Source organism: Lagopus muta, chromosome 19, assembly GCF_023343835.1.
Source record: "Lagopus muta isolate bLagMut1 chromosome 19, bLagMut1 primary, whole genome shotgun sequence".
NCBI classification, from domain to species: Eukaryota; Metazoa; Chordata; class Aves; order Galliformes; family Phasianidae; genus Lagopus; species Lagopus muta.
Window position 1 is genome coordinate 7885298 of NC_064451.1, and position 16556 is coordinate 7901853.

At 46.8% G+C, this 16556-nt stretch overlaps 1 protein-coding gene across 1 annotated transcript; it reads left to right on the forward strand.

The window, feature by feature from the left end:
* The first annotated feature begins 27 nt into the window (after positions 1-27).
* SNAPC4 (small nuclear RNA activating complex polypeptide 4) lies at positions 28-16455 on the forward strand. Its single transcript, XM_048965731.1, has 23 exons — positions 28-180; positions 1490-1530; positions 2031-2189; positions 2711-2836; positions 3271-3349; positions 3895-3976; positions 4846-4950; positions 5571-5643; positions 5950-6114; positions 6333-6480; positions 7195-7301; positions 7568-7662; positions 8360-8454; positions 9661-9746; positions 10260-10652; positions 11112-11201; positions 11403-11643; positions 11747-11817; positions 12121-12195; positions 12443-12470; positions 12893-14913; positions 15266-15398; positions 15957-16455. Exons 1-22 carry the CDS (start codon positions 36-38, stop codon positions 15392-15394), a joined length of 4554 nt encoding a protein of 1517 aa, XP_048821688.1. The 5' UTR covers positions 28-35; the 3' UTR covers positions 15395-15398; positions 15957-16455.
* Positions 16456-16556: the final 101 nt, after the last annotated feature.

The following is a 16556-nucleotide window of genomic DNA, read 5'->3' on the forward strand; positions in this document are numbered from 1 at the left end:
TTCGCGTCGTGCCCTGGGGCTGCGGCGGTGCCGCCATGTCCCGGCGGAACGGCCCGGCCGGGGCCGAGCTGAACGCGGAGCGGGAGAAAATCCGCCGCGAGATCGAGGAGCTGGAGCGCAGCCTGCGGCTCGACGTGACCGGCGGAGATGTGGCCGTGTCGGACTCCAGCCTCAGCTCGGGTACTCGGGGCGCGGCCCTCCCTGCGGGCCCGGCGGGGAGGCGGGGCTCCATTGGTCCCTTCGGCGCCTCGCGTCGGCGGGCGCTGCTCCTCTGTAGGGCTTCAGCCCGGTGTTGCTGCAGGGCTGCTCGCAGGGTGTGGTTTACACCAAGCTGAGCGGTGCGGTTGACGCGGTAGAAGGAAGGGAGGCCGTTCAGAGGGACCAGGATGGGCTGGAAAGGTGGGCCGGGTGAACCTGATGAGGTTCAGCACGGCGAAGTGTAGAGTTTTGCACTTGGGCCGGAGGAATCCCAGGCATCCATAGAGACTGGAAGGAGCGGTCCTTGAGAGCAGCCCTGTGGAGAAGGACCTGCGGGTCCTGATGGATCAGAAGCTGAACGTGAGCCAGCAGTGTGTGCTTGTAGCTCAGAAGTCAAATGGTGTCCTGGGCTCCATCAGAAGACGGGTGGCAGCAGGGGCAGGGAGGTGGTTGTCCCCCTCTACTCTGCTCTTGTGAGGCCCCATCTGCAGCACTGCCTCCAGGTCTGGAACCTCCAGTACAAAAAAGACGGAGCTGTTGGAGAGGGTCCAAAGGAGCCACAAAGATGAGCAGGGGGCTGCAGCACCTCTCCTAGGAAGCCAGGCTGAGGGAGCTGGGGTTGTTCAGCATGGAGCAAAGAAGGCTGCGGGGTGACCTCATGGCAGCCTTCAGTACCTAAAGGGAGCCTACAGGCAGGAGGGGAATCAACTCTTTGAAAGGGTTGATGACAGCAGGACAAGGGGAAATGGTTTGAAGTTGAGGGAGGGTAGGTTTAGGTTGGATGTCAGGGGGAAGATCTTTACAGAGAGAGTGGTGAGGTGCTGGAACAGCTGCCCAGAGAGGCTGTGGATGCCCTGTCCATCCCTGGAGGTGTTCAGGACCCGGTTGGATGGGGCCCTGGGCAGCCTGGTGTGGTATTAAATGCGGAGGTTGGTGGCCCTGCATATGGCAGGGGGGTTGGAGATTCCTGATCCTGGAGGTCCCTTCCCACCCTGGCCACTCTGTGATTCTGTTTGCTCAGATGCTCGCTTGGCTGTGCGCTCAATGCCGCCGGACCGAGGTGCAGCTCTTTTGTTATCTGGAGTTGTTTTACTTTAAAATGAAAACCAAGAGTGTGTCTGGTGTAAAACTGAAGTTCTTACTCGGCAGTAACAGCAGTACCCAAAACCCCTCGCAGTTGTGTGTGAGATGCCCTGCGGTGCTTTGCTCTGTGTGTTTCAATTGGAAAGCCCTCAGTTTGAAGCTTTCTCTTCGCTGCCATTGATGTCTTTGTATTTTTGTGCTCCAACAGACGATGCTGAAGGTGACAGCTCGGATGTCCAAGCAGAAATGGTAACTGTTTAAGCAAATCTTTGTGTTTGCCTGGTGAAGGGAGCGGGAAGAAAGGGGAAATCTCACATCATTCTCAGGAATTTTGGGGCAGCTGTCTTGTCTCCACCATTAACATGGAGAATTGCTTCAGTAGGACTCATAAAGTAGAAATCTGAAGGGATGGTCCTGAGCTGTGTACTTAGCAAGCAAGGGGACTCCAATGTAAATGTAAGTGTTCTGCAGTTTACTTGCAGCTCTGCAGCTGCTGGCACCACAATGGGTTTTACCAGGGCTGGCAGTCAGATGTGCAGGCTGAGCTGATGGGCAGGAAGGGAGCTGGGCAGGGCTGGTAGCTGTAACTGCCTTTGGGAGCACTCAGAGCAGCTGTCAGGAAGGGAGTTCTGTGCTTCCAGCTCTCCTGGAAATCATTTTTCAACACAATGCCAGTTCTTGCTTTTAAAAGCAAGCGTTCCCTCTCCTGTACCCTTAATCCCTTAAAATGGAGTTTTGTTTTCCTCAAGGAAGTGGGAAGAGAAGAGGACAGTAGCGACGATGATCTTGAAAGCAGTCTGCTGGAAGATCCAGAAACGTGTCTGCAGATGAATTACGTGTATCAGGAAGTTATCCAGGAAAAGATGGAGGAAGTAGAGCTTCTGATTGCACAAAACAAAGAGCAGCAGGTGAGCAAAACAGATGTGGGACAATCCTGTGCTTTTCAGAGTTACCTTTTGCTTTCATCCTTTGTCAACCACAGTGAAACATCCTTAATGTACCAAGTGCAGGGATCAGCTGCAGCAGTAATGGCCCTTAGCTGTGTACTGGTGTAGCATTGGTCTTGCTTGTGTGGGAACCAGGATACAGAGGTTCATGTGTCAGTTCAAACCAGTGTCACCTGAATGCTGACCTTGGAAGGGCTTATTTTCATGCAGTTTCCATCATTTCCTATCACCAGAATTGCTGTCACTGAGTGTACAATAGCTTGTGCTTTAGCTTATTGTAGCAAGTTGGTGTGTGGGGGTATTTATGTTTTTGCATTTCTCATCTCCATTGTACTACACAAATGTGTGAGGTTCCAAACCTTACCTTTCATACATGCACCGATGTGCAGTTTGGTGCAGCCAATGGTTTGAATGACTCTGCTGTTCCCTGAAATTAGGCAGTTCACAGGAGGTGCTGACATTGTTTCATTCTTCTGTTGCAGAAGGAAATCTTGTGGGAGCTCGATGGCAGAAAAACAGCAAGGACAGGAGATGGTAGAAATTTACCATCAAACATATTTCTGGGCCATTTTATGAAGCCATACTTTAAGGACAAGACAACAGGAATAGTAAGTAAATAGGACTGGCTTACATATTGGTTTTTTTCCAGTGATGCATTTAATTGTAACTGCACTATGGCTGTGTTCCATTCTAACTGTGGATGTCACTCCTGAGTTTGCAGTCTCTTATTTTTTTTCCTCACACGTTGCTTGCTTACCCTCTTTTGGAAACACTTGTCCAACCTCAGTGTGGCTGTGACACCTGAGAGTTCTGAACAGGGGCAGATTCCAACATTCCTTTTATTTTCAGCTTAATTTTGATCGTGCTTCTTCATCTCCACAATCCAGTTCCACTTCGTTTAAAGCTCTTGTTGTCTTTGTTTTCTGATGTGAAGGTGACTGAGCAGTTCTAGTTGAGTTATCAGTCTTTTTGGTGGCAGCTCATGATGGAGTCCCAGGGAGAATAAACAAGTTTTCCATGTATCCATTCTCATCTTTATTAGGGCCCTCCTTCCAATGAAGATGCCAAGGAAAAGGCAGCTCAGGGCATAAAATCCTTTGAACAACTGCTGTCAACAAAATGTAAGTAGCTGTATGCGATGCTCAGTGTTCTACAGGAAATACAATGTATGTAACCATCCATTCCCCCATATCTGTATTCAAACATCAATACTTACAGTACTTCATACTGGAATTCACAGGAAGAGTACTTCAGAGCAAATGGGAATGTATGCATTTATTCACTGAAGGATTCATGACTTCCTTCCTTCTTTCATTCATGTTTGTTTTGATGCATCATTCCACATCTCTGAATCCTCCAAAACCAGGTGGGGTTGTGCAAGGGGAGTCCCCAGGTGAGAGGAGAGCTGCTTAGAGATCCAGGGAGTTACATCCACCTGTGGTGGTTTCATTGAGGTTTCTTTGGAGGTAGAACTGAGCAGAGGCTGCAGGCTGCACAGCTCAGGCACGACATCAGTGGTTCAGGTGGGCAGCAGAATCCATTTACCTGGTTTCTTATAGGCCCTCTGCAGGACAGAGTTGTGTAGGTAATGGTAAAGATGTGGGGAATGCTCTGGCAGTGGTTTTGCACTGATGACTGAATGCTTGATTGTTTTTGTTTTGCCCAGGGAAAAGCAAAGAGAAGGTATTACTGCAGAAGTCAGTTGTGAGTGACCGCTTGCAGCGCCTGCTACAGCCCAAGCTACTGAAGTACGTAGTGTGCAGACTTGTGGGAGCATGGCAGCTGAAGGGAGGAGGGGAAACAAGTGGAGCTTCCATCTTCCTGCAGCGAGTTCCCGTGTTAATTGACTGCAATGTCAGTAAGGTTACAAAGCACAGCATGGGTGCTTTAGAATCGTAGAATGGCTCTGCTTGGAAAAGACCTTCCTTTGTCACTGTTGGGCCTGGGAGACCTGTTTAGTGTCCCCAGGTCCCCTGTCCTGTGGGCAGCAGTGCAGGCAGTGACTGTTGTAGGCAGCAGCGTTTCCATTCTTTATTGACATCTCTATCCTGTGTGTGTGATATTGAAGGGCAGGGCTTTAATCTTCTGACTGTAAGCAAGAGGTTACAGCCTTCAGGTTGCACTGCAAAGGCTTGGTGGTTATTTTGCAGATAACCAACAAGGGAAGAGGTTTTGTATTGAAGATGCTGTGGCATTTTGTAGCCCTCTGTTTCCTCCTGCTCACACAATGGTGTAACTTCAAGCAGCCTCGGGGCTTGAAGCTGAAATTGTGCCATGTTGCAGTGAGTCATAACAGCGTGTCCTTGGGGAGATGTATGTGCCTGTAACTGGTGCAGACTTAATTTGTTGCTGTTGCAGCTATGGCTGAATCTCTCTGTAAATACCAAAATGATTAATCTGAGAGCTGTTCTGGGTCAGCTGTTGGCACTGAAGCAGCAAAATAGGATGAGTTTGGTACGTGGGAGAACGTGGAAGAACAGTCTTGCTTACTGTGGGAAATAAGCTGAAGGAAAGAAGGATGCTTGTGGGGAAGCCTCTTTTGCCACGTGTCTTCTGCTGCCATCGACCTTCTTCCCATGTAGTCTTACTAAGTAATGTTGAAAATGTCTTTGAACAGGTTGAGTTATTCGAATCAGAAACTGGAAAATGTCAAGACTGAAATGGAGAAACAGATCTTGGAAAAGCAAATCAAAGAAGTGGAACGGGAAATAGAGGCAATTAAGTGAGAAATCTTCTTTATAAGTTCTTGATGAAAATGCAAAAGGATTTTGGGAGGCTGACTTCTGTAGTGCCCTCCTTTCTTGGGCGCTTCTGGTTGTGGCATTCGGAGAAGATTTTGTGCAAGCCAACACAAATAAAGCCATGAGGTGCTATTCGGGCTTTACAGAGCTCATATCAGCAGCTGTTTGCTCAGAGTCCTGCTTTGTGCATTCATATGCAAATGCACCTAATGGCCAGGGTAGAGATACTGGTGGAAATGGTTCTTGCTTCAGCAGGAGGGGTGCTCTGAACACCTTACTAATTCTGAGCTTTTGCCTGTTAACACATCTGGAGTAATCTGCTCTGATATTGCATTGAACTGTTCCCCTTGCTAAACAGCATCACCTTGCAGGGGGCTGTTTTCCAGCAGTGCACTCATTATATTCAAGTAAAATTAATAAGTCCAGAAAGGAAGAAATCTTGTTTGTGAGTGAAGTTATCGATGTTAAAGCTTTGAAGTAGTAAAGTTTTGGTGGGAGTTAATAGCAGGTGAGAAGAATATGATGAAGAAAGATCAAGCTGAGAAAGTGACTGCTTAATTAACTGTTTAATGTGGAGGTTTCTTTCTATCTTCTGCTCTAGCCAACTTCCAGAAAGTGACTTGTTAGGAGACAGGTTTGATGAGCACGACTGGGAGAAGATTTCAAACATTCATGTGAGTTGGGAGATGAGCTGTTGTCTTACTTCTCACATCAGGCCCCTTTCTCATGAGAATTACCTGACCTGCTGTCATTTCCATCCACTGATCCCCTCATGCCCTTCTTTAAGCTGACTGTCGTGTGATCTCAATATGGTAAGCATGTAGGCACTTACAGTTTGATGTCACTGCTTAAATCTGGTGGTTTGATTTTGAAAAATCAGCACTAAGACATGCATGGAACACAAACTGAAGCTGGGACAAACATTGGGCAGAAACGAACGCTGACACAAGACAAAGTAGATTTGTCTCTCTCTGTTTCAGTTTGATGGACGGCGCAGCTCAGAAGAACTGAAGAAGTTTTGGCAAAACTGGGAGCATCCAAGCATCAACAAAAATGAATGGACAGAGGAGGAAACGGAGAGGCTGAAGGATATTGCTGCTAAACACGGTTACTTGGACTGGCAGACTGTAGCCCAGGAACTGGGGGTGAGTAGTTCTGAGGTCAGAAACGTGAGCTGGAAAGTCAGGTAACTGATGGTGCCTCTTCAAAAGTGTTGGAAAGCAGTTAACAGTAATTCATTGTTAGTTCATGCTTCTGTGAGGAGTGTTCATGAACGGTACAAAAACAACTGGAACTTTGCCCTCTTGCTTTTTTCCTCCTCAATGTCCAGCTATCTAAGCAGCTGTGTTTTCTTTCCATGAAGACAAACAGGACGGCTTTTCAGTGCTTGCAGAAATACCAAGCCTACAACAAAGACTTGAAAAGGAAAGAATGGACCAGAGATGAAGATAAGATGCTTTTAGAGCTTGTTCAAGAGATGAGAGTGGGAAGCCACATCCCTTACAAGAAAAGTAAGCAGCCTACAAAGGAAATTGTTTTCCATTCACATATGATGGTTTCTTGATTTCCTGGGTTACATGTATTAATACTTCTGCATGCTGGAGCACCTGGCCTGCTCTGCTTGAAGGAGTTACTGGTGCTTTATCTGCTCTGAGTGTTTCCATTTCCACGGTAGTTGTGTGCTTTATACCTAGATGAGATGCAGCAGTGCTATGGCCCAGTAGGTGTCAGTGTGTCAGTATGTGTGTGAGGTACAGCAGTGCTGCGGTCCAGAATCATAGAGTCACAAGGTTGGAAAGGACCTACAGGATCATTTAGGATGATCATCAGGGTGCATGTGCACACATTACTGTACCTATAGTGGTTTCTAGAAGAGCTCTCTGTGGGATTACAGTGTGAGCAGTGAGGACTGAAGGTTAAAGTAGTAACAAAGTGTTTTCTGGAGTCCTAAATCCCAGCCTTTGTGTGACAACATCTGCTGCCTTGAATTTGTTGGGTAGAGCTGAAACGTGTCTTTGTGAGTCCTGTTGCAGTATGGATTGTTGGGGTGCTGTGTGTCTATATTGGTAGTGCCATTGTAAATGGTAGCAGTTCGTGTGTGCTGTGCTCTTTCAGTTCTTGTTGTGACAATCTACTGTTTGTTTGAAAAGATGACAGTTCCAGATGTTAATAAGTGAAGAAATATTGCTTGCAGCAGAGGATAAAATACACCTTTCCATTTCTAGTTGCCTATTACATGGAAGGAAGAGATTCTGCCCAGCTGATTTATCGATGGACAAAGAGTGTGGATCCCAGCTTGAAGAAAGGGCCCTGGACACCAGAGGAGGATGCTGTGAGTTCTCTCTAATTCCCTAGAATGATGGTGTGTGGAAGGTTAGATTTGCAGCATTGCATGGTTGTGTACACATGAGCTTTAATGTTGCACAAAGGAATGTAGAATGCTGTGAGGTCAGTTTACAGGTTGGGAGGTCTTAACTCCCAAAAACCTTTGAGCCAAGACTTATAATTCTGAGGAAACATGCAGCTGCTTCTGTTTCAGGCTGGCTGGAAGCATTACTGACCAGGAGTTGTAACTCTTCCTTTCTGTGGTTGACACAGATGCTGTTGGCTGCAGTTGAGAAGTATGGAGAGCGTGACTGGTATAAAATTCGGACAGAAGTACCAGGCAGGAGTGATGCTCAGTGCAGTGACAGGTGAGAACAGCATGGAACAGCTGTGCCTTCAGGCCTGTTGTCCAGAGCCAAGTGCAGCTCATTTTACAAACGTTTGCTTTGCTTACAACTCTTGAAGACTGTTGTGAACGTGGTTATGGTCTGAATACAATCTTCACCGGTCCCTAAAGGTGAGCACAGCCTTTGTGGTGCTTTATTGCCTCTGTAGTTAGAGAAGGTCGAGCTGATTTTGGAGTCCAGCAGGGAGAAAGATGCTCTGTTGCCTGTGGCACATCATTCCCTTGGTGTAGCAGAAGTTGGAGGGGCTGTTGTCCAAAGCACAGCAAAGGGATCCTGAAGTGTGAGTGCATGTAGGGAGAAAAGGTGGTCACTCATGTATGGGCTGCACAAACAGCCTGGTCAGTCACTTCCTGCAGCTGACATCAGTGTTGTGAGAGGTGCTGAGCCATCGTCAGCATTGAACCCAGCTTCAGGAGACCAAGTGCAGAATGTTCTGATGCCAGCAATCCATTTTACAACGGCTTATTATAGTTTTTAACCATGTAGTCTGATATTAGTGAGATCAAAGAGATGGCAACTGTGCTGTGTTATAGCAATAGTGATGGGTGCCTTAGAGAAAGGAAAGATCTGGTTGTGTTGAGCCTCAGAGCATGGAGCACTGATCAGAGCCATGTGAATGAAGTGAAACGTTCCTTGCTTAACTGGTTTTTATTTGAAGGTACTTAAAAGCATTGCACCGTGATGTAAAGAAAGGCAAATGGAGCTTAAAGGAAGAAGAGCAACTGATTGATCTGGTGCAGAAGCACGGCCTGGGTGAGTGTTCCTCTGGCTTAATTTCTAGCTCAGAAAAGTATTATATACCAATTGCTTATATGAGAGTCTTCCTCTTTTGTTTTTAGCAGTGGCAGGCTCTGTTTCCAGCTGATGGTTTCGAGCCTCCTCACACAGAGCAGCCTTTTCCTGGAAGCTCACTTGTTAATGAGTTGTGCAGCAAAGGGCTGCATAGCTGTGCTTGTCATGGCTCCACAGAGCTCACAGTCTGTGGAAGAGTTCTCTTACTTTCTCTAATGCTGTTTTTCAGCATTAGGCTTTAACCTTTCAGCCTCCATCTGAGCATGCTGTTACTGCTGTGAGGAGGGAGGGATGTGATGCTGCCAGGGTTTTGGTCCCTGGTACCTCTTCATTTTAGTTTCTGACGTTGGCTGAGTGTATGATGGAGCAAAGTCCAAAGAAATCTTTGAAAGATCAAAGACAAGGAGCAGGATTTCACCATCCATTCATAATGCATTTCCCTGTATGAGTCAGTTACTCTGTGCATGGTGTTCTGCCCTGAAAAGGAAATCTCCTTTCCCATTCCCCGCTCTTTTCCACTCTGAATGTCACAGCACTCCTCTCTGTGTATGATGAGCTTATCAGGGTGGGTGAACCTGCTGGATCTTCTTAGGTGCAATCTAAAGCAAGACAGACACCTTCCCAGTCTCACTAACAGCTCTAAAATAGCAGAAGGCTCGTTAGGTTATGAACTGCTTGCTCCCAGCCTTTTAGGGATGACGCTCTCTTATGTAAATGTCACACTTGCACTGCCTCCATCAGGCTGCACTGCCTCTGCTTACAGGTTGTGGTGCTACTGAAGCACAGAACTCTTGTCAAGTGCTTTCATGAACATATGTATGTATCAGTTTTACTGTGTTTCGGTCAAATATATTTATTTCCTGATTTATTTCATGTCTTGGATTCCATGAAAACATACAGCACAGCAACTTGGTGCTGGTCTGAGGAAGTCTCACACTGTTATTGAAGGAGGTGCAGCGTTTCCCTGAGTAACATCAGGGAGGCTTTGTGTGATTTGAACATCTTTTAAAAGATAATAAAAGCAGCCCTCCGCTCCAACAGATAAATAAACCCATGTAACAGCCCTCATTTTAATCTGAGTGCTGACATCTGACTGGTTTTGTGAAAGAGAAATACTGTTCCTTCAGTTTGCTGCATAGATAGCTGTGCTCTCCTCTTCCTTTTTAGGTCACTGGAGTAAAATAGCTGCTGAGCTGCCACATCGGACTCGCTCGCAGTGCCTGAGCAAATGGAAGATCATGATTGGGTCGAAGGTATTGTGCAGAGCCCTCCTGTGTCACAGCCCCATCTCTTTAGATAAGATTCTCCAACCTGAAAGTGAAATCCTATGAAATCAGTGCCACAGTTGCCCTCCGTTTTGCGTGGTGTTTTGTCGTGGATGTTTGTGGTCTAATTAGTATTGTGTTAAAGCAGCCTTTTTTGTCCTGGAGGAATGAAGTGTTATATATTTGTATGTTATATAATTTCCTTATTGCCTCGAAAGGCCCTTAAGGATGTTATATAAGCACATGCTTATGTTTTCCTGTATGTACCTCTTGAGCTGCCAGTTGTGGTACAAGCTACTCCATAAATTCTGGCTGCTTAAGACCACTGTGGTGGTTCCATTGGTGAAGCACCAGCAGGTGCTGCTGCACCATCCATTCTGAAACCACTTTTCACTGGTAGAATACTGCCCCACAAGATTCTTTAACTTACTGGTCTGAGAGATTTGCAGGTCAAGGGTGAGTGCTGGCTGAAGCTTATCTGTGCTCTTTTTGGCTAAGAAGAAACGGTCCAGGTCGGTGAAACGTCAGCATAGAGAGGAGAGCTCCAGCTGTTCAGAGAGCAGCAGTGAAGATGTAGAACTGGACTTATCAGACACTTCTGAGGAGGAGAAGACGAGTAAGGAGGAATGCACCTTTCCCAGCATTGATCTGTGGATCCCAACACAAGCAGATGTGCCGGAGTCGTGCCAAGGAAGGCACCAAAATTCATCTCCTTTCTCTTTTGGGAGTGTTAATGCAAGGACCAGCAGCAGTAAAATTCCACATGCAAGGTGTGAAGGAGCTGAGGAAGGAGTTACTAATAAAGCAACAGAACTGAGCACCATCCTGAGGGGCTTGGCACGGCCCCATTCCACGGACATCACTGTGAAGAATCCCATAGAAGAGATTAACAAGGTGAGTCCTGGGTTTCTTGATCTGTTTTGGATGGAATTTGAGCTTGGATTAGGAACTGCCAGGAGGAGCATTTGCTGCAGTAAAGAGAGCAATTGATGAGATGAGTAGATGATGATTTTTCACACCTGTTAGCTGCTTTCTCACTGTACCACTGTGGGGTGCTGTTGGAAACGGAGCTGTGTGAATAAACAGGAATTCCTGGCACTGCCCCTCCCTGCCACGTTATACCTAGAAAATAACTCTTCTACCCACAGTGTCACTGACACACAACTGTTTTCATATCTTCATAAAGCAGGATTGGCTGCTGAAATAAACCCCCTTACTCCAATGGCCAGGGTGTGTGGATAATCCCAGTAACAGGACCGTTGAGAGCTTTTGCACCCTCTGAGAATAGCATCAGCACCAGTAACTTTCTGTGGTGTGCTTTTCCTTACACCTTCCCTTGTGATTTCTTTTAAGGCTTCCAGGTGTGGGAAGCAAGTGCTGCGGGTTACCCTGGAGGATGTGAGAAGAGTGCTGAGAGAAAACACGTGCTTCCAGAGGAGACTTGTAAGCACCTCGTTTGTCTCACCTGCTTTTGTGGTATGGGCACAAACTATATTTAGTGGAAAGCAAACATGGAATCATAAATCTTACTTTACTGTTGTTCCGAGAGGAAAAGATCACAGGGCAATTATGAAAATAAACAGGGACTAACTTTGTTAGAACCCTCCTCATTGGAGCTCTAATTATGTGTTCGCTCACGCGCAGCAATCGAAGCTCACAATGTCTGCTGCTGCTTTGGCAAAGACGTCTGGGGTTGGTGCATCTGCTGCTGAGAAGCACAGGGGGCTGTGGAACACGGTGGGGAAAACTCGTTGTCAAGAGAGGGCAAGATGGAGGAAAATGAACCTTGACAGGAAGCTCCTCATGGCCGTGACACCTTGGGTGGGCGACGTGCTGCTGCCTTGCACCTCGCGAACTGGGAAGATGGCTTTTGATCAAACAAAAGGTAATGCTAACCTATCAGAGATGGTGCTCCTTTATGTCCCTGTTTTCTGGCACCTTACAAGTGAATATTCAGCTGATTTTTGATGGTGGGCCTTTTTTTCTAGCTTATTCTATTCAACAGAAGCTCAAGTCGGTCAGTCTCTCCAGCACTCCTCTGTTCACACTTTTCATTCAGGTAGGTTTTTCTGTCTTAATAGCATTATCTGCTTTACAGGAGTGGTAATCTTCATACTTGATGCTTAAAAACAATTATAAATCTTTCACTTGAATTAATCTAATTACTAGATTGATCTGTTCTCTTGGCTTGCATGTTATATTTAGTAAACCCTGCATCCATCCTAATGCTGTCACAGCTTTCTGCAAGTGTGAATGTGTACCAGTCTTTCATGTGAAGCCTCTCCCATCCGCCTTGTCGTGTTGCTGGCTCTACCAACATTCCTTTTCTGAACCAACTTGTAACAAAATGCTTCTCTTGCAGCTCTTTCGGATTGACACCAATGGCTGCATGAAGATCATTCGGGAGAGAAGGGCTGATGCAGTCAGGCCTCAGCAGGTACTGTGCACCAACTATTTCTAAGCTTTTCCCTGGAGTCTTGTCTAAAACAGAGGCTTTTCAGTGAGTGTGGTGAGTTGGTATTGTCTGTGTGTTACCAGTTCATTTGAAGCAGAGTAAAGTGCTGCCTGTGTGGCCGTTTACATAGGGAGCTGACAGATGATGCTTTGACATCTGTGCTGTTTTAATGATCTTTATGTGTCTCAAGTATAATTTAATTAATTTATTTTTTATTTTTTTTTTGCAGGCTTCCCAAAACTCGGAGTCTTCTTCAGGTACCTCTCAGAGCATTTGGTGTTATGATGCACAGGAACTTTCACTTAGTTCATCACCACTGTATTAATAACCAGTGGAACTGAAGGAGAACTTTGAAACGAAACGCGCTGCCTTGCTCCTTTCTCGTAGCTCTTGGCTCTTTCAGTTGTTGGCTTAATGCATTCATTTTGGTAAGGACTGATGAAAATACTGAAGGGCTGTGGGCATGGTGTCATCGTGCCTGCCTGATGGTCTGTAGGCTGTCACTGTTAGACTGCTCTCAAGCATGTACTCACAACAATACAGTGTTGTAAGAATTGCCAGTCAGGAATTTTCCTACTTCCTATGCAGGGTAATTGACATCTAATAGCTACAAAATAGCATCTAAAGTCTTTCCTCCTTTCTGAAGACTTGTTTTTCTTCCCCCTTATTCACCTTATAGGCAATGCATCGCAGCCTGCTCCCAAGAGGCAGACAGCTCCTCCAGTTCTCCCATCTATTCCAGCTCCTCTAGCCCAAGCTCAAAGGCAGAAGCCTAAAACTGTCTCAGAATTGCTGAGAGAGAAGCGGCAGATGGAGAAGCAGCTAAAAGAGAAAGCTGTGCAGACAAAAGTATTTGTTGCCCCGCAGGTGATGCTTTCAGGGCCTTTGATAATCCAGCACCCACCACAGCCAGTGATTCCTTCTGCACAAGTGGAGAGCAAACCTGGAGCAGTTGGCTCTACAGCCAGCCACGTACAACATGTGCCAGCTGCCCCGCCAGCGTTTACTTCTGTTGCTGGTTCTGCTTCTACCCCTGTCGTGCTTGAAAACCATTCTCCATCAGTGTCAAAAGCTGGGGAGAGCCCTCGTTCCTCACAAGAGACAAAAGTACAATCTAGTAAGGAACTAAACGAGCAAGCTCCACAAAATACCCCTGAAAGAGGAGTTTTTCCAAGCCTGAATCCAGGTGCAGCAGGAAAGGCCCCAGATCAAGGAGGGTGCAGCAGTCAGGTCCTAGCTGGTAGCTCAGCTCCAGTAGTGTTGCAAAATCAAGCTTTTGTGCCACATCGAGTTACGGTGGTGCCTTTTGGCATAGAGTCTGGCAACAGCAAACTGTCTCTTCCCACACCAGTTACCTATGAACTGAATCGTCCTGGGCCAGTCAATCTATTGCCTGCTCTTCTAGCTCCACAGCCCGGCTCCCGTTTGACTCCTGACAGCGTGCTGCCTCTCACATGGATTGTAACGCAGCAGGCTTTGCTCTCCAGTGCTGTGCAGGCCGTTGTGGGTGTTCCCCAAGGTCTGCAAGCTGCTATTGTGAGGAGTCAAAGTCAGGCAAGTGTGACATCCAGTGGCAATGTCTGTGGTTTAGGAGTGCCTCCTGCATCCTCTGGAGTAAATATGCCTCAGCCAAGCCATGCAGAGACAAAAACAAATCCCCAGTTAGCTTCAGGGAGCCCAGCAGGAAAGACAGCTGGTGTAAACCATTCTGCAAGTGTCTTCCCCGTGAGCTCAGCCAGTCCTGTGTGCAGCATATCTGGCGTTTCTTCTGCTACATCTGCACATTCAGACGGTTCCTCTAAGGCTGTTGATCCTTCTGCAGCTCAGAATGCTCCTCCAGGTGGTGCACCAACCCCGCATGCTCAGCTGCTGCCCCAGATGCAGCCACCTGCAAGCACTCAGGGATCTGATTCCCACTGTGTGACGGGTGCTGTTAGCTTGGGAGAAAACCAGGACTCATCTACAAATGGATCATCTTCCAACTCGAATGTCCTTAATAAAGGGGTTGTGCTCCAGGCAGGAGCTTCAATTCCTCATGACAGTGTTGCAGGAAATCCTGAAGGCTCAGCTGAGCAGGCATTGAAGTACAGACCTATTGCCTCCAAACCACCCCCTGCACAGGCTGCGAGTGCTCCAGCCCAGCCAACCACTTCTAGTGCCGAAAAGACTCTTCTTGACTATAGCCTGATTTCCTTTGAAGATGAGGAGCTGGTGAAGGAATGGCTGAGTGGGAAGCAAGGTGTCCAGGTACCACCACTGCAAACCAGGTTGCCTTATTTCCCACCTTTTTTGTGCAACTTAAAAACTCTTTCAAAGCTACTTCTGCAAAAGGCAGCTCTGGAAAAACAGGCAGCACGTCTTCTGTCCCCTGATGGCAGTCAGACTGAGGGTGAGGTGGACTTGAATGCTATCACAGAACTGGTGCATGAGAAACTGGGTGATGACCCTGCTTTTCTCCTGCTGAAAGCCCGCTTTCTAGCAGCCTTTACGCTCCCTGCTGTACTAGCAACTCTGCCTCCTCCAAAAGTGGCAACAACTCTGTCAGCCAGCAGGAGGGAATATGGAGAGAGTGATGAAGAGGAGTGGCAGAGCGAGGAGGAGGCGTCTGAGGATGAGAGCGGTGGGGATGAATTGGATGCACGGTCGGATGGAGCAGGTGGTGATGAGCCTGGAGACAGAGATGCTGATTTTCCAGATAAGGTAAAGGAAAGCTGCAGTCTCACTTGTGGGAGACCCAGCCTCTCTGCAAAGAGTTGTGTCCAGGCAAAGAGAAACCACATCAGGTGTGTTCTGGCTGGAGAGCAGGGGCAGAATCATACTCTGTAGGAAGAAGTGCTGGTGTTGGCTGAAAATTGTATGTGTTTGGGATGTTTTGTTTGCTAGGATTGTGGTAATACAGTGTTGTGTCCCGTGCTTAATTTTGAGTGTAAATGGAGCATTGTTTTAAATCTTGCCGTGCTAACTAAAATAAAAGATGGCTGAAAGGGTTTTCTTGCAAATCCTCCTAGGTTTCGTGCTGCTGTGCAAATAGTCTGTTCCCCTTGTGTTGCAGGGCATGGAAACCGAAGAGGTTGCTGCACAGTCCATCGTGGGCACCTGCACTGATGGGACTGCCAGCATTCCTCAAATCAGGAGAAGTTTGCGCATCAGGAAAAGGTTCAGGAAAAGGAGGAGGCTGTGAGGAGGTAACGTCAGCAGCTGTTCTGTGAACCTTGCGTTTTTAAAGAGAGAACCTGAAATGCTTTTGCCTGTGGTGCAGCCCAAAGAATGAATCACGACCATAGGAGAAGACTGAAATGGTTTTGAGTTCTGTTCCCTTAGGGCACAGAGTCTGCACTCGCCCTGTTAGTCATACATTAAGAGTAACTCAGGTTGAGGAGGAGGGGAAGTTGGTGTTTACATTATAAAATTACCTATGAAGCTATGAGGTTTAAGGATTTGGCAGCCTTTCAGACCCTGCTGCTGCCTATTAGCATTGTAGCTAGCTGGTTTAATGAAGCCCTGGATGGTTTCCTTTCTGTGTGTAACTGGGCAGCTTCTCAGGTGTACAAGAGCAGGATCTCAATGTGTTGAGGCCTGTAGAGAAATGGACCAAGTGAGTGTGACTGCCATTTGATTTGCTTGCTGAATTAGATTCTGTTTTTATTTTGTTTTCTCCTTTAAAACTGATCTTAGAAACTCAAAAATGTTTGCTTCCCTATTTAAAAGTCCTGCAACTAAGAGCTGTTTGTGCTGTGTTACAGGAGCCACTTGAAGGAGGTCTGCCCTGCAGCAGGAGATGCCCTTTGCACTGCTCACTTCTCACACTTGCAACAAGCTGACCAGGCAGAGCTGGGGGGCAGAGGGAAACATCCAGGCTGGTTTCCCCACCACCAAAAAAAGTCTGCTCATTTAGACAAGCTGCAAGTAATGAAACAGAACTGCTGGAGGGGTGTTTTTTAGGCACAGAGCAATTCTGCTCTCTTTCAGCCTAGCATTTGCCACGAGTGCTGCGGGGTAACAATTGTTGGGGACCTGGGGAAGCCAGCAATGATGGTTATTTCCTTGCTGTGCTCCCCCCTGTTTATGTGAATGTTTATCTGTGTTCAGAATATGTGGTTCATTGAATGTTTTTTTTTTTAATGCTGTAATGATGTTTTGTTTGACAGCTGACTGAATGCTGCTCAGTAAGAAGCAGGTTAATATTTTATCAAATGAGTCTCGAGTACTGGTTGAAATACAGATGTTTATTTTTCTCATTTATTTGTGCCTTCTGTGTTTCTGTGGTAAATACTGCTTGTAGCAATATGTGGATGAGTGTGATTGCTAATGAGAGAAACGAAGCTTGCAGGCTACATGAAAGC

What these genes read in the sequence shown, in the direction of transcription:
- SNAPC4 (XM_048965731.1), top strand. Translation starts at nt 36, where the DNA reads ATGTCCCGGCGGAACGGCCCGGCCGGGGCCGAGCTGAACGCGGAGCGG. An exon ending in CGGATGTCCAAGCAGAAATG is followed by an intron (nt 1,531 to 2,030) that starts GTAACTGTTTAA and finishes GTTTTCCTCAAG; the next exon opens with GAAGTGGGAAGAGAAGAGGA. An exon ending in GGACACCAGAGGAGGATGCT is followed by an intron (nt 7,302 to 7,567) that starts GTGAGTTCTCTC and finishes TGGTTGACACAG; the next exon opens with ATGCTGTTGGCTGCAGTTGA.